The 23,645-nt window shown below is 37.4% G+C and overlaps 1 protein-coding gene across 2 annotated transcripts in view; it reads left to right on the top strand.

Annotated features, from left to right (window-relative positions):
• PIK3R4 (phosphoinositide-3-kinase regulatory subunit 4) overlaps positions 1 to 23,645 on the top strand; it is an 89,777-nt gene that overhangs the window by 10,733 nt on the left and 55,399 nt on the right. For both annotated transcript variants that reach the window (XM_004482741.4, XM_023585833.3), the window contains exons 3-7: positions 8,867 to 9,000; positions 10,707 to 11,289; positions 15,401 to 15,535; positions 17,711 to 17,932; positions 22,892 to 23,065. In XM_004482741.4, the coding sequence (XP_004482798.1) occupies positions 8,867 to 9,000; positions 10,707 to 11,289; positions 15,401 to 15,535; positions 17,711 to 17,932; positions 22,892 to 23,065 (1,248 nt within the window). The remainder of the gene's footprint in view (positions 1 to 8,866; positions 9,001 to 10,706; positions 11,290 to 15,400; positions 15,536 to 17,710; positions 17,933 to 22,891; positions 23,066 to 23,645) is intronic.

Here is a 23,645-nt window from a genome sequence, read left to right as displayed (position 1 = left end):
TGGCAAAACTCTCCCAGAACATCAGACAGGAACATCTACCCTCTTCAACTGCTGGGGCAAACTCTCCCTCTCTGTACACATGGGTGGGTTCTTCTCTTGACCCAAGGTGAAGTCTTAATTCCAGATCTCAGCTTCCATGGTTTTTCTCTTAAAGCTGTTTCTCCTTTTGTCTCTCCTTTCCATGTCCTTTTTATTCTAGGCTGACAGTGGTTTTGTTCATACAACTCTCTCAATAAGTCTGTTGGTTTAGCGTGCAGGAAGCAGGGGTCCAAGCCATGAGACAGTAAAACTTTCCACAAGTCTTTCCTAGATAACTGCATCTTCAATCTTGATTTATCAGTTCCAGGTTTAGTTAAGTCCTCAAATGGGGCACTTTCATCTGGGAGCTTGATTTCTAAAGCTTGAAATTTCCGGAATCAGTTTCTGTTTTCTTTTTGCCAACAGTTTAGACTTTAGCTTATCTCTCCCATCTAGCATTTTGCTGTAAGCTGCAAGCAGAAGCCAAGCCACATTCTCTGGGTTTGCTTTGGAAAGCTCTTCAGCTAAATGCCCAGGCTCACCATTTCCAATTTCTGCCTTCCATAAAACACCTGGAATGATAATCTTGCTGAGTTCTCTGCAATTTTAAAACATGGATTACCTTTCCTCCAGTTTCCAATAGTAGTTTCATCATTTACTTTTAAGCCATCATAAAAAGTCTCCTTAGCATCCATATTGCTATCAACAGTCTCTTCAAAGTGATCTAGGCCTTTTCCATCAAGCATCTCACAATTCCTCCAAAAAATACTCCTTACCCATTTATAAAACCATTTCAGCATTTCGGTAATTGCAAAAGCACTTCCCCACTCCTTGGTACCAAATTCTGTATTAGTCAGCCAAAGGGGTACTGATGAAAATATCAGAAATCGGTTGTTTTTTACAAAGGGTATTTATTTGGAATAGGAGTTTACAGACACCAGGCCATAAAGCATAAGTTACTTCCCTTACCAAAGCCCCAACTCTGTTCTTTACCATGCCTTTTATCATAATCATAACCCTAATCATAACTCAGTCATGCCCAGATACAGATCACATTACAAGCATAACCCATTATCTATTTTTGGAATTCATAACCATATCAAAATGCTACACCTTGTATGTACAGTGGCAAGGCACTTTCTTTCATTCCTTCCTCAGTGTCTACATCCTTTTTTTTTTTTTTAAATTTTTTATTTTGTCTTCAAAAAAGTTTTAGATCACAGTAAAGTCACATATACAATATAGAGGACTCCCATATATCCAACATCAAACCCTTTTCCCCATTCCCCAGCAATGATGTTTTACGTGTTCATGTTATATTTGCTGTAGCTGATGTACAGATATTGAAACATAGCTACCAAACATCGTTCTCTTATCGTTTACATTATGGTTTACATTTTAGCCTATAGACTTCTGTACGTTTTTGGTGAAATTTAACACATCCTGTATCTATCATTGCACGATCTTGTGGAGCACTTCCATTGCCCAGTTACCCTGCTTCCATCTATTCTATTCCTCTCTCCCACTCCCTTCAGGGCCCACAGTGACAACCAGGCTTCACTGCTTGAAGGACCAGGTGTTGCATTTAGTTGTCATCTTTTCAGCCACCTTTAATATGGAACACTTAACCAACCTTTCTTTGACATTTTTTTTTTAATTAGAGAAGTTGTATGTTTTCATAAAAATCAAGCATAAAATAGAATTACCATACCTCACTTTTGCATTAGTATAGTACATTTGTTACTACTGATGAAAGAACACTGTTATAATTGTACTATTAACTATGATCCTATGTTTAACTTATAGTTCATTGTGTTATACAGTTCCGCATTAAAAAAAATTCTTCTGTAAAATCTAGTAACATACAGATAGCCTAAAAGTTCTCTTTTAACTGCATTCAAATATATATCGTGGTGCTTCTAATTATATTCATAATCTTGTGCTACGGTCACTACCATCCTTTACCAAAACTCCTCCATCAAATCCCAATAGAAACTCTGTACAATTTATACATTAACTCCCAAATCTCTGACCTAACCCTGGTCCCTGGTAACCTATATTGTAATTTCTGACTCTGAGAGTTTATTCATATTATTTCATATCAGTGAGATCATATAATATTTGTCCTCTTGTGTCTGGCTTCTTTCACTCAACATGTTGTCTTCAAGGTTCATCCATGTTGCCGCAGGTATCAAAAGGTCATTCTTCTTTACAGCTGAATAATATTCCATTGTGTGTATTTATCACATATTGTTTATCCATTCATCGATTGGTGGACACTTGGGTTGCTTCCATCTTTTGGCATTTGTGAATAATGCTACTGTGAACATCACTGTGCAAATTTCTGTTCAAGTCCTTGCTTTCAGTTCTTTTGGGTATATATCTCAAAGTGGGATTGCTGGGTCATATTGTAATTCTGAACTTAACTTTCCGAAGAACTGCCAAACTTTGCCACAGCAGCTACACCATTTTACATTCCCACCAACAATGTACCTGTGTTACTATTGCTCCACATCCTCTACAACACTTATAATTTTCTATTTTCTTACTCGTAGCCATTCTAGTGGGTACAATATGGCATTTTCATTGTAGTTTTGATTATCCATTTTGCTAATGACTAATGATGTTGACCATCTTTTTGTGTGGTTTTTGGCCATTGTATAGCTTTTTTGGAGAAATGTCTGTTAAAGTCTTTTGAATATTTTAAAAATTGGATTGTCTTTTTTGTTGTTGAGTTGCAGGAGTTCTTTATATATACTGGATATTAAATCCTTATTGGATATATAGTTTCCAAGTATTTTCTCCCATTTTATAGGCTGTCATTTTACTTCTATGATAAATCCTTTGGAACACAAAAGGTTTTAATTTTGAGGAGGTCTCATTTATCTAATAGTTTCTTTTGTTGTTTGTGCTTTGAGTGTAAAGTCTAAGAAAGCATTGCCTAACATAGGTCCTGAGGATGCTTCCCTATGTTTTCTTCTAGGAGTTTGATAGTTCTGGCTCTTATGTTTAGGTCTTTGATCCATTTTGAGTTGATTTTATATATAGTGTGACCTAGGGGTCCACCTTCATTCTTTTGCATGTGGATATCCAGTTTTCCCAGCACCATTTGTTTAAGGGACTATTCTTTCTCAATTTAGTGATCTTTGCCTCCTTGTCAAAAATCTGTTGGCTATAAATGTGAGGGCTGACTTCTGAACTCTCACTTAGATACTATCTGTCCTTGTGCTGGTACCATGTTGTTTTGATTACAGTGACTTTGTTGTAAGTTTTGAGATTGGGAATTGTGAATCCCCCAACTTCATCCTTCTTTTTCTTTCATTCTTGGCTTTGGCTATTCAGAGCTCCTTACCCTTCCAAATAAATTTGATGATTGGCTTTTCCTTTTCTGCAGAGAAGCTTTTTGGAATTTTGATTAGGATTACATTGAATGTGGGTAGAATTGACATCTTGATATTTAGTCTTCCAATCCAAGAAAATGGAATGTCCTTCCATTTATTTAGATCTTCTTTGTTTTCTTTTTATCATTGTTTTGTAGTTTTCTGGGTATAAGCCTTTACTATCCTTTGTTAGAGTTCTTCCTAGATATTTGATTATTTTAGTGGCTATTGTAAATGGAATTTTTGCCTTGATTTGTTTTTTTTTTTTTTTAAAGATTTTTTATTTATTTATTTATTTAATTTCCCCCTCTCCCCTGGTTGTCTGTTCTTGGTGTCTATTTTGTTGCGTCTTGTTTCTTTGTCCGCTTCTGTTGTCATCAGCGGCACGGGAAGTGTGGGCGGCGCCATTCCTGGGCAGGCTGCTCTTTCTTTTCACGCTGGGCGGCTTTCCTCACGGGCGCACTCCTTGCGCGTGGGGCTCCCCCACGCGGGGGACACCCTTGCGTGGCACGGCACTCCTTGCGCGCATTAGCACTGCGCATGGCCAGCTCCACACGGAGTCAAGGAGGCCCGGGGTTTGAACCGCGGACCTCCCATATGGTAGACGGACGCCCTAACCACTGGGCCAAAGTCCGTTTCCCTTGATTTGTTCTTTACATTGTTCGTTAGTATTGTATAGATACACACTACATATTTTTGCTTGTTGATCTGGTATCCTGTCACTTTGCTGAATTCATTAGTTCCAGTAGGTTTATTATGGATTTTTCAGGATTTTCTGTATGTAGGAACATGTCATCTGCAAATAGGGAAAATTTTTCTTCTTCCTTTCCAACTTATATGCCTTTTTATTTCTTTTTCTTTCCTAATTGTTCTAGCTAGAGCTTCCAGTACAATGTTGAATAACAGTGGTGACAGTGGACATCCTTCTCTTGTACTAAATCTTAGAGGGAAAGCTTTCAGTGGCACCCTTGAGTATGTAGTAGGCTTTTCATATATTCCTTTTATAATGTTAAGGAAGTTTCCTTCTATTCCTAGTTTTCTAAGTGTTCTTATCTAGAAGGGGTGCTAGATTTCATCAAAATGTCTTTTCTTTGTCAACTGAGATGCTTGTGTGGTTTTCCCCCTTCATTTAATGTGTTGTATTACATTAATTTTCTTATGTTGGCTAGGGATTGAAACAGAAAGCTCCCGAGTCCGGCCTGCCATCAATAAACCATTTAAAAAATAATAATAATAATTTTCTTATGTTGAGCTACCCTTGCATATCTGGGATAAATTCCACTTAATTATGGTGTATAATTTTGTTAATCTGCTATTGGACTCAGCTACTCTTTTGTTGAGAATTTTTGTATCTTTATTCATAAGGGATATTTGTAATTTTCTTGTGGTATCTTCATTTGGCTTTGGTATGAGGGTGATGTTGGCTTTCTAGAATGAGTTAGGGAGTATTCCCCGTTCTTTAGCTTTTAGAAAAGCTAGAGCATGATTGGTGTTAATTCTTCTTGGAATGTTTGATAAAATTCACAAATGAAGTCATTTGGTCCTGGGCTTTTCTTTACTGGAAGTTTTTGATTCATTTTCTTCATGAGTTATTAGTCTATTGAGATTAATTGTTTCTTTTTGATTCAGGGTGGGTAGTTTGTTTTTAGGGATTTGTCTATTTTGTTTAGGTTACCTAATTTGTTGATGTATAGGTTTTAATAGAATCTTCTTATAATCCTTTTTATTTCTGAGGTATTGGTAGTAATGTCCCCCATTTCATTTCTGATTTTTTTTTGCTTTTTGTATCTTCTCTTTTTTTCTAACTAAAGGTTTGTTGATTTTATTTATCTTTTCAAAGAACCAACTTTTTTTGTTTTATTGATTCTATTTTTTTATTCTTTAATTCATTTATCTTCACTTCAGTCTTTGTTATATCTTTCCTTCTGCTCACTTTGAGTTGTTTTGTTTTCCTGCCATAGACCCTTCACTTGTGTGATCAGGTCTCTGATTTGAAATCTTTCTTCTTTTTGAAATGTAAACATTTAGGGCTATAAATTTTCCTCTTAGCACTGCCTTTGCTGCATCGCATAAGTTTTTTTATGTTATGTTTTTATTTTCATTCACCTCAAGATATTTCCAAGGAAGTGGATGTGGCTGAAGTGATTGGTGTTCCTGTCTAACATATGGGAAGTCCAGGGTTCGATTCCCAGGATCTCCTGGGGAAGGTGAGCTGGCCCACGTGGTGAGCTGGCCTGAGCAGAGTGCTGGTCAATGCAGGAGTGCTGGCCCACACAGCAAGCTGGCCTGAGAGGAGAGCTGGTGCAGTAAGATGATGCAATAAAAAGAGACACAGGAGAGGCAATAAGAGACACAGTAGATCAGGAGCTGAGGTGGTAGAAGAGATTAAGCACTTCTCTCCCGTTCCAGAAGGTACCACAATCGGTTCCTGGTGCTGCCCAAAAGAGCAGATACAGAAGAATTCACAGCAAATGGACAGAGAAGGCAGACAATGGTGGGGGGGGGAGGGGAGAAATCTTTAAATAAAAAAGATATTTCCTAGTGTTTCTTGTGATTTCTTCTTTGGCCATTGGTTGTTTAAGGGTCCACTGTTTAATTTCCACATTTGTGAATTTGTGAATTTTCTAATTCTCCCTGTTAAATATTTCATCCCACTGCCTTCTTACTCCCGTGATTTCTGATGAAAAAAATTAGCACTTAATGTTATTGAGACGACTGTATATAATACATGGCTTTCCTCTTACAGCTTTGGAGTATTTATCATTAGATAGTTTGACTACTGTATGTCTGAGTATGGTTCTCTTTCTTTAACCTGTTTGGGATTCATTGGGCTTCTTAAAGGGATTCATTGGGCTTCTTAAATGTATATGTTCCTATCTATATTTGGAAAGTTTTCTGTTACTATTTCTTTGAATATTCCTTCAGTCCCTGTTTGTCTTCTCCTTGCATATATTGGTATACTTGATGGTGTTCCATAGATTTCTTCGGCTTGTTCACTTTTTAAAATTCTTTTGTCTTTCTGCTTCTTAGCCCAAACCATTTCAATTATCTTGTATTCCAGATCCCAGATTCTCTGTTCTTCCAACTTCAATCTGCTATTGACATTCCCAGGGTTATTTTTCATTTCCATTATTATGGTCTTTAGCTCCAGAATTCCTGTTTTGTTCTTTTTGAAAATTTCTTTCTCTTTATTGAGATTCTCAGTGTTCACTCATTGTTTTCCTGATAACTTTTAGGTTTTTTCCTCTTTGTTTTCCTTTGTCTCTTAAAGCATAGTGAAGATCTTTTTTTTAAGTCTTTGTTTTTTATGCCTGAAGTCTGGTGGTTGTTGGCTTCTGCATTTTTATATTATTCCTTTGAATGGGCCATATTTTCTGTTTCTTTGTTTTGTAATCTCTTGTTGCATATAGTATATTTTAATATTTTATGATGTTAACTCTATGATTGCGTCCCTTATCTGTTTGTTCCTTATGTTTGTGTCTGACTAATGTGTCAGAGATTTCCTTTAGAGCCAGGATCTAATAAAAACAAACAATTGCAAAATATTCCTTTTCACAGTCTGTGTATTGCCTGTACTTTGGTTGGTGTCTCCCTCAGCATTTAGCCTGCTACCAGGATCAGCCTGAGGCTAATGGGAGGTGCAGGGCCTCTGTCTTACCTGAGCCTGCTGGAGCCCCCTGCGCGGCCTGGGCTTGTGCGGGCAGCTACCCTTAGAAATGCCCCTGTTTACAGGAATTTGAATGCCCCTTCTATGCCCTGTGAAGTAGGCTCTCGCCCTATTGTGGGTGCTCCATTTTATGACTTCGTGTAGGTAATCTTTTGCCTAGGTCGCTTTGACTTGTTTTCTTTTGTTCCAGGAGGGCGAGCAAGAGAAGAGTTTCCTGTGTCAGTATTTGACCTGATAGCTTAGCACGGACATGCTGGCACCCCAGTATGCACACAGGGATTACTCTGCACCCCCACACCTCGACCAGGGACACACTGGGGGCACAGACTGGCCACGCTGCTGAGGTGGAGGGTGTTGGAGAGGCCATCGATGGTGCTGCAGGCTACACCTGCTGTTTTTCAAACTGCATTTTCTTGGTTCAGCACTTGTCTGATTACTGTAACCCTTTACCTGGATCCTGGAATTTTGAGGAAGATGACCCTGACAGTTTTTGCCAGTTTTTCAAAGATACTGTGGGAGAATTATTCTCTGGACAGTCTTATGTTGCCATCTTGGTCCACCCGACTTTCAAGAGCCATTTTTTAATCTTTTCTTATGAAGTTTCTTATCATATCTTTTTTACTATTTTCCCGTAGCTGTTTTGTCTTTTTCAGTTGATTTTAAAAGTTCTTAATAATTTAGGGGTATTAGCCCCTTATTTTTTATAGTTCTTGCATATTTTTATTTTGTAAGTTTGTCTTTTGATTTTGCTCATATTTTTTTATAGTTTTTTTTTTTTAAACCTTTCCTTCTAAGACTTGACACTAAGTAGGGTAGACATTTAACAAATTTATTGTTTCTTATGAACTGTTTTAGATGCTGGAGTTTTTCAGTAGAAAAAATTTAGTGGAGATACAGATAATAAAAAATAAATATATAGAATATTTAGTATCTTAAATGACACAATGGGGAAAAGAGGTAGGAAAAGAGGAAGTGTGGGATAGTTTTGGTGGTGGGCTTGCAGTCCTACACAGGGTGGTCAGGAGAGACTTCCTGGTGGTGCTCTTTGAGCACGGTCAGGAGGTGGGCTGTGCTGTGGGAAGAGCATTCAGCAGGGGCGGGCACGCCCTGCGGCCGAGGCCAGGTGACTCAGTGACGCCTTTAAGACTCGCTTCATTGCCTGTAATGCAGTGATGGAGCAAAAGCCGCTGTTTAGTCCTTGTGGGAGTGTAGATCCTGGCTTATTTTCTGTCTCATATCCTGGAATGAAAGCTTCTAGAGGGCGAGTTTTTTATCTGTAGTGTATTAGCATACACCCCACCCGATATGTTTTTGTTTAATGAATGAAGACTTGCATTGTCAGATATGGCCTCTCAGTAGTTCCTTACGAACTTCCGTCTCTCTCATGCTTTACTGAAAAAACCCTGTGTTTTCGGTGCCATTCACATACATATATACACACATGCACTTATATATGTAAATTTATATAAATGTATATGTATTTGTAATATATATTGTATAAACATATTTATTTAAAATCGCAGAACCAGGAAGTAATTTTGTTTGTTTTTTTCCCCCCCTAAGAAGGAGAAAAATTTCGTGATCCTTTTTTGACCTTATACTTTTAGGAACTGATGATTAAGCGATAGGTATTTTCCCGGTCTTGCTTGACTATAGTTATATGTTGTATTAACATTTTTAATTCATCTTACTTTGGGATTTACATTTTGAATTTAGGAATTTAGGAATTCTCTGAATTCTTGTTCTATATTAATAATATCTTGCATTTGATTTCTCATGGAATTATGTTGTTATTTTTCAGGTTGTGTGATAGCTGAACTTTTTACAGAAGGCGTACCACTATTTGATCTCTCCCAGCTTTTGGCTTATAGAAATGGACTTTTTTTTCCTGAGCAAGTGCTAAATAAAATTGAAGATCGCAGTGTTAGAGAATTGGTAACTATGTACAGATATTTGCCTTAAAGTTTTTAGTAGGATGTGTCCCCACTTTTACATCAGTCCACTCTCTAGAATGTTATAAAGTTTGAAAAAAAGCAATAAAGCCACATAGATTAATACAGCCTCTTGCCTTTACTTTGTTGGGGAGAAATGTACCACCCACAGAGCTCATTTGACTTAATTCCTATAAATAATGGAAAGTATATCTTCCTAAAGTTTTGCTTAAGGTTATAATTGACAGCTACTTTTTAGACAGATTTGGAAGGAGTTTCCAGGGGGTTGGAGAAATTGTCCAGGATGGAGCCTACCAATAAGCAATGAAGACAGGAAACCTCAACTTAAATATAAGACAGTAGTATAATGCCCTTTCATAGAGAAGTAACTGTCTTTGTATAGCTTCTCAACCCTGAGGGCAGTTCTGGACGGGGAGCTGCAGTGTCACAGATGAGTGTAGCAGAATGGTGTAAGGAGGCCTGCGGGAGGGCAGCTCAAGGCACAAGGCCGCATTGCTGTTTGAGGGCACCTGTTTCAGGTCAGTACGGTAACTCGTGCTTTTGATGATGACTCTGAGTCATGGGAAGGGCTTTGGTATGATGAGAATATTAATAAGGTAGGGAAATATATAGTAAGTTTTAAATTTCTCTTAAAAATGGTAAATATTGAAAAACAAGATGCTTGGGAGGAGGCCATTTTGGCTCATGTTCAGTGACTAGTGCCACTGGACTGGGAGCTGGCACACCTGGATAACCTGGCTTGGGATGCTACAGATTTGTCATGTAACTTTGGCTAAGTCACTTCACTCGCTTTGGGCCTACATCTTCTCAACAATAGGAGGAGTGAAATTGACTAATCTTTAAGGTTTAATCCAACTGTAAATTCCGTTAGGCCAGTTTTCCTTATTTATAATACAGTTGATTCCTTAGCATTTGGGTTCAATGCTAAGCTCTTATTTAGAATATAAACAGAAAGCTCAAATAACTAGACTGCATTATATAGTATTTAAACAAGGACTGATGCACAATGAGGGTCCAGGAAAGATTAAATTATGTTCTGTACATTGAAAAATTTATATATCCTGTTAGGTATATAATATCCAACACTTGCAGGATTTAACTCTTTAATCTCTTTTACACTATTTGAAAAGTTTAAACCACCAAGTACCTTTTTGATTATATCCTAGAACTATGCTTTGTATGTTGAATATTCCTTTGGATGTGGCAGTAATAATCTAGACCAGAACTCTTAACCTGGGGTATGTAGCTGTACTTCAGGGGTTCTGTGATTCTTGCCAGAAATGTAATTTTGTGTGAAAAAATGTTTGTACATTCTCTGGTGAAGATCTATTGCTTTCCTCAGACTCTCAGTAGTATCTGCCACTTAAAAAAGTTTAAGAAGCCTTGAGTTGGGTATGGGTGGGACGAGAATGTATTACTCCCTGGTCTTAGTAAAGGGAATATGAACAGGGAGTGACCACCTCTTTATCTGTTAAGATGAGTATGTTAATGTCTAATTTTTGTTGCTTTCTAGGACGGCAGTGGAGCCCCGTATTAGTAGTCTAGAAAATAGTATGTCAGGGGAAGATTGAGAATAGTCAGAATTACCTTGAAAATCTTTTCAGTCAAATATAAGTTGCTCTTGTAGCTTTCATCTGGTTTAGTTTGTTGTTTTCAAATCTCTTTTTTACACCCTTTCTCTTGATATAGGTAACTCACATGATTCACCGTGAGCCTGATAAACGTTTAGAGGCAGAAGATTACTTAAAGCAGCAGCGTGGCAACGCCTTTCCTGAAATATTTTACACTTTTCTCCAGCCTTATATGGCCCAGTTTGCCAAGGAAACATTTCTCTCTGCAGACGAGCGTATTCTGGTTATACGGAAGGATTTGGGCAACATTATTCATAATCTCTGTGGACGTGATTTACCAGAAAAAGCAGAGGGAGAGCCTAAGGAAAACGGGCTGGTTGTCTTGGTGTCTGTTATAACGTCCTGCCTACAGACTCTCAAGTACTGTGATTCCAAACTTGCTGCACTGGAACTTATTCTCCATCTGGCCCCTAGATTAAGCGTAGAAATCCTTTTGGATCGTATTACTCCGTATCTTTTGCATTTCAGCAATGACACTGTTCCCAGAGTGAGGGCCGAAGCCTTAAGGACACTGACCAAAGTTCTTGCTCTTGTAAAAGAGGTTCCTCGCAACGATGTCAATATCTACCCAGAATATATTCTGCCGGGCATAGCCCACTTGGCCCAGGACGATGCTACTATTGTTAGACTAGCCTATGCAGGTGAGCGCTCTGCTGTCAGATCACTGCCGCTCCGATGTCTGAAATTAGTGAAACTGTGGCCTCTTGTTTCTCTGATGTCTTTGGATTTCTAAGTGTGAACTTTGGCCCATGAACTATTTGTAGCTAGTCTGCTCCTGGGACTCAACTTTTGCTTGTTCCCTCATTTTTGAAGTGATTAGAATTATCAGGTAAAAAAGTATATAATATAGAATGTTGTGATTTTACTGGGAGTGTTAGATTTAACTCGTAATAACACTAACACATGTATATGCTTTTGAGCTAATAATATCTTTAGGCCTTTATAAAATTTCTCTGAAAAAGAATCCTTGTTTGATTATCAATTTTAGGATACAACAGTCCATTGTTGAAAAGGACTGATTTTGCTGGATAATTTGGCGGTGAAAGTAGTAACTTGCTGAATTTTAAGGTCCTTCTTCCCATTACTGTAGTGCTAAGATGTGTGGTTTCTTTGTGATGAGGTGGGTGTGTTCTACAACACAGCTACCTGTTTATAATTCCCACTCATAAAGTCAGGCAATGCAGATTTATGTTTTTAGCTCCCAAAATTATGAACATACTTATTTCTGCATGGACAGTGTCACTGAAATATTTATATAATCCCCTAATTTATTTCTTTAATGTAATCTGATAGAAATCAGGGATTCTGTTTTCAGGTCTTTGTGAATAGTACATACCATGTGTGGTGATGATATTGTCATTGAAAGATATTTGCTAACATACATCATTTTATGATTTGCCTTTTATTATTTGAAATGGAGCTTGTGAAAAATGATCTTTGGTCTCTGGCCTTATTTCTAGACATATCCACAGAGTGAGTGGTTGTTGTTGAGTGCTTTTTTTATACATATATATTTTATTTATATTTATTTCTGGTTTTCTGGTTTTCATAGCTGTACAGGTATAAACTTCAGGACTTAGAAAAACCAGGATTTCTTTAAGAAATATCAGTGTTTATCATTTAAAACAAAGCATATTTATAATACACTTGTGAAAATATAATCAAACCAGATAAAATCGACTAAAATAAAAGCTTATAGGTTTTAAATAGAAGCTATATCTCTCTTTACTAGAGTTCCACGCCCCTACTTGTGGCCCACTGCCACTTGGTCTGTTCTCAGTTGTGTTAAATAGTGATGTTCTGATGTGTAAGTGCCATATTAACGACACCAGTATTGACATCTAGTTACTAATAGGCATAGCATAATAGCTACTATTATTAAAAAACCTGCTGTATCAGGGCATCTACTGCTCAAGGGTTAGTTGCAAGTAATTGTGTATATATTTATCTATTAAACTTGTGTAGATGTTGTATTTCCCTTGTGCAGGTGAGGGGATTGGGGCTTGGAGAGGCTAACAGCCCGAGCCAAGTGTATCGCGTCTGATTCTCAGGCTTCAGGTGTGCTCCTTGACGGTGCCCTTGCAGGAGCCATGCTTCTCCTTGGTGGTCTGGCTCTTCTGGGAGAGCACCCACCAGTCCTGTAGGCTCAGGCCCAGCCCCCCGGTGTCCCTCCATCAGGCCTGAGTCCGTGATAAAGAAGCCTTTTTAGTAGAGCCAGGAGCCTGGTTGACCTGTGCAGTTAAATATAGTTGAACCACACAAGTCAGAAACTATACAAGTTTAAAATGATCAGAGTTGGTTTTCCTTTATAGTACCCTATTTTATTTCAGAGATGCTAGTTTAGATTTTCATCCTATGAAAGTGAACTTTTATTTGTCTGTGGTTTATCAACTCAAGTGGGGAAATAAGCTCAGACCCACTCAGACTTTAGAGATGCCCAGGAAAGTGAGAGTCCTCCTGTTAAAGATATGTTCATTAAGGCGAGGGGCTATTCATCTAAATACTAGACTTATGAGTGGGGGCTGGACAGAATTCTCCCATCTTTCAGGTAGGCGAACATTATAGAGTATTAATATTTGCATATTTAGTGGTAAATTTTTGTTCTTTTCAGAACAGTGCTGAACCTGGCAGAAGTGGGGGTGAGTCCCCAAGATGAAGAAAGTCATTGTATTTGATAGAAGCAGAGATCTCAGCTTTGTAAGATGCATCTCAATTACAGAGATGTTAAAAAATTGGGGAGTAGATGTAGCTCAGTGGTTGAGTGCTTCTTTCCATGTGTAAGTCCTGGGTTCAACCCTCTGCACTTCCTTAAAAATAAAAAGGAAAAAGTGAGTCTTAGAGTCAATAGTAAGATAGTTAAACATAATCCTTGCTGTTCACTATTAGGAAGGAAAAGAACACAGTCCTTGACTGGTTATAATCATATGTTGAGAAGCATAGAAGTGGGAGGGAAGGAAGTAGAGAGTTAAAGAAAAAAAGATGGAAGGAAGAACTAGATAGTAAATATGACAGCAGAAATTAGAAGTAGGCATTTTTGTAGTGGTAAGGAGTGTCAGAAAATTATCTATTTTTCTTTTTTCTTTTATTAGGGAAGTTGTACGTGTACAGAAAAATCATGTATAAAATACGGAGTTCCCATATACCACCCTATTATTAACACCTTGTACAGTACATTTGTTATAGTTAATGAAAGAACATGTTTATAATTGTATTGTTAACTTTAGTCCATAGTTTACAGTAGCATTCATGTTATACAGTATTATTTTTTACTTTTATTCTAGTAGCATATATACAACCTAAATTTTCCACCTTTTAGCCCCATTCAAATATAAAATTCAGTGCTATTCGTTGCACTGGGAGAAATGATTCTTAGCATTTGCAGCTCACCTCTGTGCTCATCTCAGTGGCCCTTGATTGACAGAATAGTACTGTGCACCACCAAAACGATTGTCCCCAAGTTCAGGAAGACCTCAAGCCTTGAATCAGCTGGCAGGGCTGCTTTATAAGGTGCTCATCCAGATTCTTCAGGCCATGTTTGTTTTTTTCCCCCAAACTTTATTTTCTACATTTAATAATTGAAAATATAAACAATAATTTAAAAAGAAAAAGAAAATACTTGAATGAAAACATACATTTCTCAATTAAATTACTGGATACATAATAACTTTTTTAAAAAAAAATTACATGTCCAATAAGGGTTTACTTTCTGATATATAAAGAGGTGTTAGAGCTCAACAATAAAATGACAGATAACCCAATTAAAAAATGGGCAAAAGACCTGAAAAGGCATTTGTCCAAAGAGAGGAAATACAGATGGCAAAAAAAAAAAATCCATGAAAAAATGCTCAGCCTCACCAACGATTAGGGAAATGCAAATCAAAATTATAATGAGATATAATTTCACACCTATCAGAATGGCCACTATTAAAAAGACAGAGAACTACAAGTGTGGGAGAGGATGTGGAGAGATAAGAACACTTATTCACTGTTGGTGGGAATGTAGAATGGTACAACCACTGTGGAGGACTGTTTGGCATTTTCTAAAGAAGTTGAATATAGATTTGCCACATGAGCCTGCAATACCACTGCTGGGTATATATCCAGAAAATTATCTTAATAATAGATTATCAGAAAGAGAAAGGAGAAAATGCAGACAAGTACAGCAGTGTGGCAAACAATTTCACAACCTTTGGTCTGCTAAGATTTCAGTTTCACTTGTAAGGCAATCTACAGTTTATTCAGTTGGGTAACAGTTCCTTATTTATATGTAAAGAAACTGATACTCAGATTGGTTAAGCAGCCAGCTAGTAAGTGGCAGGTTGAGATTTGAGCACAGGTCTCTAATTCCACAGCCCAGCTTGATCTGTTGTTTTAATGCGAATTGTTTCTTTATTAGTCTAATAGGATAAATATCTCTCAAATTGTGAAGACAGTGTTTAAAAAATAGGTCTCTGTGAAAGGGTACAGCCTTTTTTTTTTTTTACAAAATAGATTTGGGAGCTATATTTTTGTATATTTTTTAAAAAGCTAATGTTTCCTTATTAAAACTGGCAGTTTGAGGATAGCTGTAGATTATTGAGATTAGTTACTAAAAATCTGGTTAGGGTTAAATGCTAAATTGAAAAATCCTACTTATTCCCTTTAGTTTTATGGTTATTATTTATATGTGTAAAGACTTAGGGAGGAAGTTATATGCATTACAAAGATTTTAGGTTGTAATTAGAATATATTTTCTGTCTTTTTATCTTTTAGAAAACATAGCACTGCTGGCAGAAACAGCTCTGAGATTCTTGGAATTAGTACAGTTAAAAAATCTCAATATGGAAAATGACCCAAATAGTGAAGAAATAGATGAAGTCACACATCCCAATGGAAATTATGACACAGGTAGTGTAATTTTCTCCTCCAGATTTCCTGTTGTTTAGAATGAATTGCTAATGATAACTTGCAGAAAATTATTTGTAATTTCTGTGGAAGATGAAGGAAAACCAGGTACATGGATGGGAAGGGTCCCTGATTTTTTATTGTTCTATCTTCTGATATTATCAAGCCAGAAAATGATCAGCTTGTCAGCATAGATTCTAAACGCAGTTGTTTTCCAGCCAGAATTGATTTGCATCAACAGTAAAGCTAACTGAGTTGTATCATTCTCATAAGATAGAAGAAAATAATTGGAAACATCATAGCTAAAAAATATAATCTTTCTCATGTGAATATATTCTGAGTATACTCAATCATTGTTTTCATTTCTTGCTGTCTGAGATTTACATGTCTGAACCCACCCTTTTCACCTTTTTTCCCATAAAGGAACAGATGTAATGGTAAACTCTTTGAGCTCTTTGAAGCGGTGTCTCATCTTAGGTTTCTGTAGGTCCTTAAAATGCTTAGCAGGTTTTTTGTTTTGTTTTGTTTTTAAAGGAATAAAGTGTTTACCTAGCAGAGTGTTGTCCTGGTGGTTCCTAGGACCACTGCCTTCACCAACAATTCCCAAGTATTTCCCGTCAACTCTAACTTCAAAGACTGGTTCTGGATGAAGGGTTCTTTCTTAAGAGGTTTTACTTAATTTTTGTTGAGTGCCAGATTTATAAGTAAAACAATATACTTACAAGATGTTTCCAGTTGAGAAAAATTGCAGACATCTAGTTTTCAGAGTTTCATGCTATAGATAACTATAATGGCTCTGTTACTTGTTAGAATGACCATTTTTAAAAAGCATATTATCTGGAGTTGAATATGATGTAATAATTTTGAAGTTATAAGAGGGAGTATCTGAAAGGAAATCTTAGCTTTTTTCATAGAATTACTTGGAAAATAATACTATCCTATAATCTATAACCATGTAATTGGACCTTCTAAGATAATGCAGTTAGGTATTAAAACTTTTTGAGAGTTAATGTAAATTTTTTCTTAATGTGAGTTTATACTCTCGCATATCAGATCTCCTTTTCCCTTGACAGTAGATGAATCAGGAGTAGCCTCTGACCTCATTCATTTTGTTGACAAGTGATTGTCACGCATAAGCTCCGCATCACACAGTTATGCTCCTGTTCTAGGCACTGGGGATACAGTGGTGAATTAGACAGAAAAGATCCCAGCTCTCGAGGTTACGTCTTAGTAACGGGAAGACAGGCAACTAAGTAAATCAATAAATGCAAAGGGCAAGGTAGAGAGCGTTAGGAGTTAGGGCTGGAGAAGAAGGCAGGGTCCAGATCATGTCAAGTCTTGGCAGGCTTGCCTGTGGAATTGAACACCAGTGGATTTTCTAGCTTTCTAAAATTTGACAAACCTATCTTTAAAAATATTATCTAAAAGTTTTGTCTGGGACCATCAGATTATATCCTGAACCAATCTATATTTTCAAGTCCTTGGTTAAGTCTTCATATTTGGTGCAGTCTGATCTCCTTTCTGGTGTTTCTTCATCGTTTTCTCCTCTGCCTTGTAACTTGGCCCAATGGATAGGGCGTCCGCCTACCACATGGGAGGTCCGCGGTTCAAACCCTGGGCCTCCTGACCCGTGTGGAGCTGGCCCATGCACAGTGCTGATGCGCGCAAGGAGTGCTGTGCCACGCAGGGGTGTCCCCCTGTAGGGTAACCCCACACGCAAGGAGTGTGCCCCGTAAGGAGAGCCACCCAGCGCAAAAGAAAGTGCAGCCTGCCCAGGAGTGGCACCGCACACACTGAGAGCAGACGCAGCAAGATGACGCAATAAAAAGAAACACAGTTTTCCGTGCTGCTGATCAGGATAGAAGTGGTCACAGAAGAACACACAGAGAGCAGACAACTGAGGGGTTGGGGGGGGAGGGGAGAGGAAAAAAAAATCCCTTTCTTTAAAAAAAAAAAAAAATTAGATAGTAGCCATGCTTGTGGCATGTACTTACTGGGCTCTTCACTTTATGTTTCAGTTTCCCATCTATCCTTCAGAGCTTTGAATCGTGGGAAACTTAATGATTATAGACTTTCTGAGGTGGTTTCTATAATCATTCTATTCCCTTGAAGAATAGGAAAGAAGACTAGGTCTATAGGTATGGTGACAATTTTTATGTTATCTTTATTTTTTTTCAGAACTCCAAGCCTTACATGAAATGGTCCAGCAGAAAGTGGTCACTTTGCTAAGTGACCCTGAAAATATCGTAAAGCAAACCTTAATGGAAAATGGAATAACACGGCTTTGTGTGTTCTTTGGACGTCAGAAAGCCAATGATGTCTTGTTGTCCCACATGATCACTTTCCTAAATGATAAGAATGATTGGCATCTGCGTGGAGCTTTTTTTGATAGTATAGTTGGTATGTTTTTTAGTTTATTTTAAAATTCAGTTTGAATTATCCTCTCAAGTACTTCCATATAATCTGAAGAATAAGTGATGATACTATCAAGTTTCTTCAACAGTGAAATAAGTTCCTAGTATTTGTCTATTTATGCTGCTTTTGGATGATATAATAAGTATCTTAGTTGGTGAAGGTATTGGTTAATTAAACTGTGATACATCTTTATGAAGGAATATTACCTTGTGGTCTTTAAAACTGTTTTAATGACCTGTGAAAGTACCGTGAAATACTGTGGCTGAAGTAGGTTGTAAATCTACTTATAGTATCATCTCAGGTGTGTAAAGGTAAGAACAAAAATCATGTTTATAAAAAAAGAATATATACCAAAATGTTAATAGTGGCTATTTCTGGGCTGATAACCACTATTAACATTTTAGTATATGTTCTTTTTGGTCAGTTATGAAGTATTATGTGCTAAAGCCATGTTGTTATGATTACCTAACCCTTTCACCACTATCCCTTTTTATTTCATATCCCACACGGTTGTAACAGCTTGTCTGCTACTGTAAAAAGATTTAAAGGCTAATTTTATTTTTACACATTGGAAAGCATCATTGGAATCCAGACTTTCTTATGAGGTAGTAGAAAACTCTAATGCCTTATGCTTTGATTTCCAGTAATCTAGAAAGGTAACTGCTGTGAGGTTTGCAGTTTGATATCTTTTTCTGTAAAAAACAGAACAAGAAGGAAACTCATAAGGCAGCTGTATTGATATTCTGCAAATAGTATGGTATAATGTGTTAGAGAAAAGTGTACTTTCTGCTTTTGACAAGCTTTGAAATTGCCTTTTGTTCTTTGTTACTACTGGATATTGACAGATTACCTTCTTTTTTCAGATTATTTTATTTTGTATTAGTTTCTTGAAGTGTCTCATTTTTGCATCTTAGACTGTCTAATTTAGTTGCTGAATACAGGATACTTTGCTTTGTTCATCTTTCTGTCTTTTTTGCTCCCTTCTTCCAAATAATCTTATTTTTATTGCTTTTTTAGGAAAAGGTGGTTCTTAGAACTTCACTCACATATTGGCCAACTAAAGTATTCTTTAAAACATATCTTTACACTAGATCTTCTTTTCATTTTAAAGTAATTTTCATGGTTTTTGTTTGTTTATAAAAGTAATGCATGCTTGCTTTAGAGAATTTGGGAAATACAGTTTGAGAAGAAAACAATCCTGCAATCCATGTTTGGTACTTTTTCTCATAGGTTTTCCCCTTTCCTTTCTAGCACATCTGTCCCATTGTATTACATTACTAAGAAGCCCGTAGTGTAGTGGTTAAAAGCAGGCGCCACGTAGCCAAACTGTGCGTTCAGGTTCTCACTTTGTCACTTTCTAGCAGCTGTTGTTGGGAAAAATCGTTTAATCTCTTCTGTGCCTTGATTTCTTTATCTGTGAAATGGAGATAATAAAAGTACCTACCTCACTGGGTTATGAGAATAAACTGAATTAATACATGCAATCCTGCCTAGCACATAATATATTATTTTTTATTTTCTTATTATTTTATCATTTTATTATTGTAATTATTTTATTATTTTCTTAAACTTTTTCTAGTTACATTTTAAGCTTTTTCTTGTCATAAAAAATTCTTTGAAATCATGATTTAATAGTTCCAAGCTATTACATTATGTAGTTTTACCAGACTTTAATCTTTCCTTTGTGATATTTAAGTTATTTTCATTCTTTTTTATAGCATATATTATGCAGATAATTTTTTAATATATTTATTTCTGATTATTTTCTCAGAATAGAACTATAAAATTTTAATTATTAGGTTAAAATGAATATATTTAAAAACTCTTGACACATTTTATGAACTTTCAGAAAGATTATATCATTTTTTTTACTGTCGCCAGCATTGCATGACAGTGCTGAGCATGTTTGCCAGCATGGAACACCCTTTGCTTAATATTTGCCTATTGGGGTAAAGTGATAATTTGTTTCAGTGTGTGTTTTGTTGCTTACTAGTTGAGAAGTTGAGAAATATTCTCATGTTGATTATTCCTGTTTCTTATTCTATGTATTTTTTTTTTTTTTTTTAGGTGGTACTGGGGTTGAACCTAGGACCTCATATGTGGGAGGCAGGCACTCAACTGTAGAGCTATGTCTGTTCCTTCTATAAATTTTTTATTGATTATTTTGGACCATTTTTTTCTGATTGAGTTATTTATACTTTTTCTTGTTGATTTTTTTGGGAATCTTTTCTACATTAAGAACATTAAATAATTTTTCCTATGGCAAATACTTTTCCTAGGTTGATTGTTAACTTGATTTTTAGTTTTTATGCATTTTAAACAATTTTTATTTTCTGAGTTTATTTGATCTTTGGCTTTGTGATTTTTTTTTTTTTTTTTTTTTAGGCACTAGTGTCTTGGGAATTGAACCCAGTACCTTGTATGTGGGAAGCTGGCACTCATCCACTGAGTCATATCGGCTTCCCTGAGTTGGTTTTTTCATTTGTTTTGCTTGTTTTTTAAAAAAATTCCCTTCCCCCTGAGATGGCTCCCTCATCTCTGTGTTCGTTGTCTGTGCCCTGTGTCTGCTTGTGTTCTTCAGGAGGCACTGGGGACCAACCTGGGACCTCCCAGGTGGGAGGCAGGTGCCCACCTGATTGAGCCACATCCACTCCCTGCTGGTTGCAGCATGGCGTCTGCTCGTTGTGGCTTCTGCTCATTGTGGCGTCTGCTGTCTGCCTGGCTGCTACTGCTTGTGTTGTCTGCTGGTTGTGGCACGGAGGCTAGTTGCTACTGGTTGCAGCATCTGCTGGTTGTGGCATCTGCTGGTTGCGCTGTCTGCTGGCTTGCAGCGGTTGTGGCATCTGCTGATTGCAGCATGGTGTCTGCTCCTTGTGGCGAGGCGTCTGCTTGTTGCAGTGTCTGCTCTTTGCGGTGGTTGTGGTGTGTGCTGGTTGCAGTGTCTGCTTGTTGTGGTATCTGCTCGTTGCAGTGTCTGCTCATTTAGGAGGCACTGGGAACTGAACCTGGAACCTCCCACGTGGAGGCGGGCAACCAACTGCTTGAGTCACATCTGCTCCCATGTTTGTTTTGTTTTTTCAGGAGACAGCAGGAACCAAACCCCAGACCTCCCTAGTGGGAGGCGGGTGCTTAACAGCTTGAGCCACCTCCACTCCCCTGTGATTTTTTAAACTTTCGTGCTTAAAGTCTTTTTCCAGTCCAAAAATCAGGTTAATAATCTGTGTGTGCTTCTTTTTTTTTTTTTTATTTTCAGTAGTACTTTATTTTCATACATAAATGTTTAATTGATCTTTATTTTGGGTTATAATGTGAGGTCGTTTTTTTTTTTCTTTTCAGCATAGCTAGTTTTCCTAACACTATTTATTGAATATTTCATTTTTTCCCATTGATTTGTTAAGCTTGCTTTATCGTCTGTAGCATGCTGATCTTGTTAGGGTCAGTTTTCTGGGGATTTCTATCCTGTCCTGTTGCTTTCTCCATTCATGTCTTCATGTTATAATCGCTATGCTTAAATCCATGTCATATTATAACTGTTTAATATTTGTAATCAACTTTAGTATCTGGTACATTTATCACTGTTCTAAAATATTTGTAGCTATTTTAGATTATTGTATATTTCAGTTTGTAAAGTTCCTAACTGTAATCCACTGAACTTTTAGGTAGTATTTTTCCTTTTTTTAATTAAACAATTTCTAAGATTATTTTTTCTTTTATAGGAGAAATATGCTTTGTAAACTATTCAAAAGTTATTCAGAATTTATATAGTAACGTATACTTTTCATAGGAAACTACTGTGGTTTGTGTTTTTGTTTTGGTGTCCTCAGGTGATTATTGCCATATATGTAAACAATATTTTCATACTATTGTTTTTCGAATTATCAACGTCAGACTTTATCTCTTGGCTACTTTCTATACCAGATGGAGATTATTAATAATTCACTCGTACCGTACTCTGGTCCTTTTTCCACTCCCACATTTAGAGATGCAGGTCACTTTTTCTTAGCACTTTACTTCGTTGTTTTGTTTATAACTTTGAATATTTGTTATTGATTTAATTCTGATTTGTACTACAAGGAGATTAGTGCCCATTTCTTTCTCTCTACCTCTCTCATCTGTATTTTTATTAGTTGATAATTAATCTCTTGTCATAATTTTATAGTTTCAAGGTCAATTGATCACTTTTCTTTCCTCTACCAATTACTAAAAACATAGTGCATTTTAATTTATTTCATATTATTTTTTGCTTATTCTGGGCTTTCAGATTTCCTTGTTTTCCTTTTATGGAAAAGAATAATATGCTTTCTTTACCAAATCTATAACATCCTTTATTACCAGTTTAATTCATTTCTTGGCTACTCCATTCTTCTTCATGACATTCCTTAAATCTTTTGGCTTTTAGTCCTAATTTGGGCTGATTGATTTCTGATCATCTTAACTATTATCTTTTTTCCCCCTTGAACTTCTGGGTTAGATCTTCCATTTTGTACGTTCCACATCTTCCTCTTACTTTTCTAGAGACATTCTCCAGAAACTTCCTCAGGTAGGGTTACATGGGAGGTCAGCCTCTGTAGTCCCTGCATGTCTGGAAATGGCTTTTTGTTCTACTGTTTAGTTGACAGTTTGGGTATGGAATTTCTCTCATAGCTTTGGAGAGAATTGCTCTGTTATCTTCTGGCCTCCATGTTGCTGAAGATGGTCTGACGCCAGTCTGGTTCACCTTCCTTTTTAGGAGTCCTGTGTTTTCCTCTCTATAAGTTCCTAGGATCTTTTCTTTTCCTTGGTGTCCCAAAAATTTTTAACGATTTTCTTACTGTGCTGAGTAGGAAGTAAAATGCCCTGTCGGATCACTGCCCAGTGCGGCTGGCTTTCCAGTGTTGTGTTGTTTTGCTTAGTGGCAACTGTGTCCTGGCGTTGAGTAACCAGGATCGCTGTGTCTCCCTGCAGGTGTCGCCGCCTACGTGGGCTGGCAGAGCTCCTCGATCCTCAAGCCCCTGCTGCAGCAAGGCCTGAGCGACGCGGAGGAGTTCGTCATCGTGAAGGCGCTGCACGCGCTGACCTGCATGTGCCAGCTGGGGCTGCTGCAGAAGCCCCACGTCTACGAGTTTGCCAGTGACATCGGTAAGGGCGGGGAGGCTGGAGGGGACTGACTGAGCCTTGGGACCTCTCAGGCAGGCAGGCCTCTGCTCCTGATGGTGTCAGCTCGCACTCGTGTGCATGCGAGACACAGACAGACAAGCGCGCGCTCTGGTCCTCCAGCCCAGGCTGGAAAAATACCTGTTTCTGTCTGTGTTTAAGTCTTTGAGACCCTTGAAAAATGAAAGTCTTTCGTTTCCTTATTTAATATGGTATGGGTAGTGCCTTGATTGCGCTGAAGGTTAAACGTACTTTTTGGATACTTGACTGTTAGTGTTGAAACTAGGGTGTGGAGGACTGTGTATGACGTGTGACATTGTGTTGACTCCCTGTTAAGAACTGATCGCATTAAGCTACTGCTGTTGGTAACTTAATAAAAGAAGTTCATCCCTTGATCCTCGTAGGACATATCTGTTTCCTTCAGACTTTTAAAATTCAGAATAAGAGAAACAAGTAAATAAGGTTAAGAGTATCTGGGACATTTCTAGCCTCATCACCTTTAAGACAGGAAGCGATGTAAGATTGCCAGTTGGCTCTGTACAGAGGGCATGTAAAACCTTACAAA

This window comes from Dasypus novemcinctus, chromosome 31 (assembly GCF_030445035.2).
Source record: "Dasypus novemcinctus isolate mDasNov1 chromosome 31, mDasNov1.1.hap2, whole genome shotgun sequence".
In the NCBI taxonomy this organism is placed as follows: Eukaryota; Metazoa; Chordata; class Mammalia; order Cingulata; family Dasypodidae; genus Dasypus; species Dasypus novemcinctus.
This window is presented reverse-complemented; position numbering and strand designations above follow the sequence as displayed.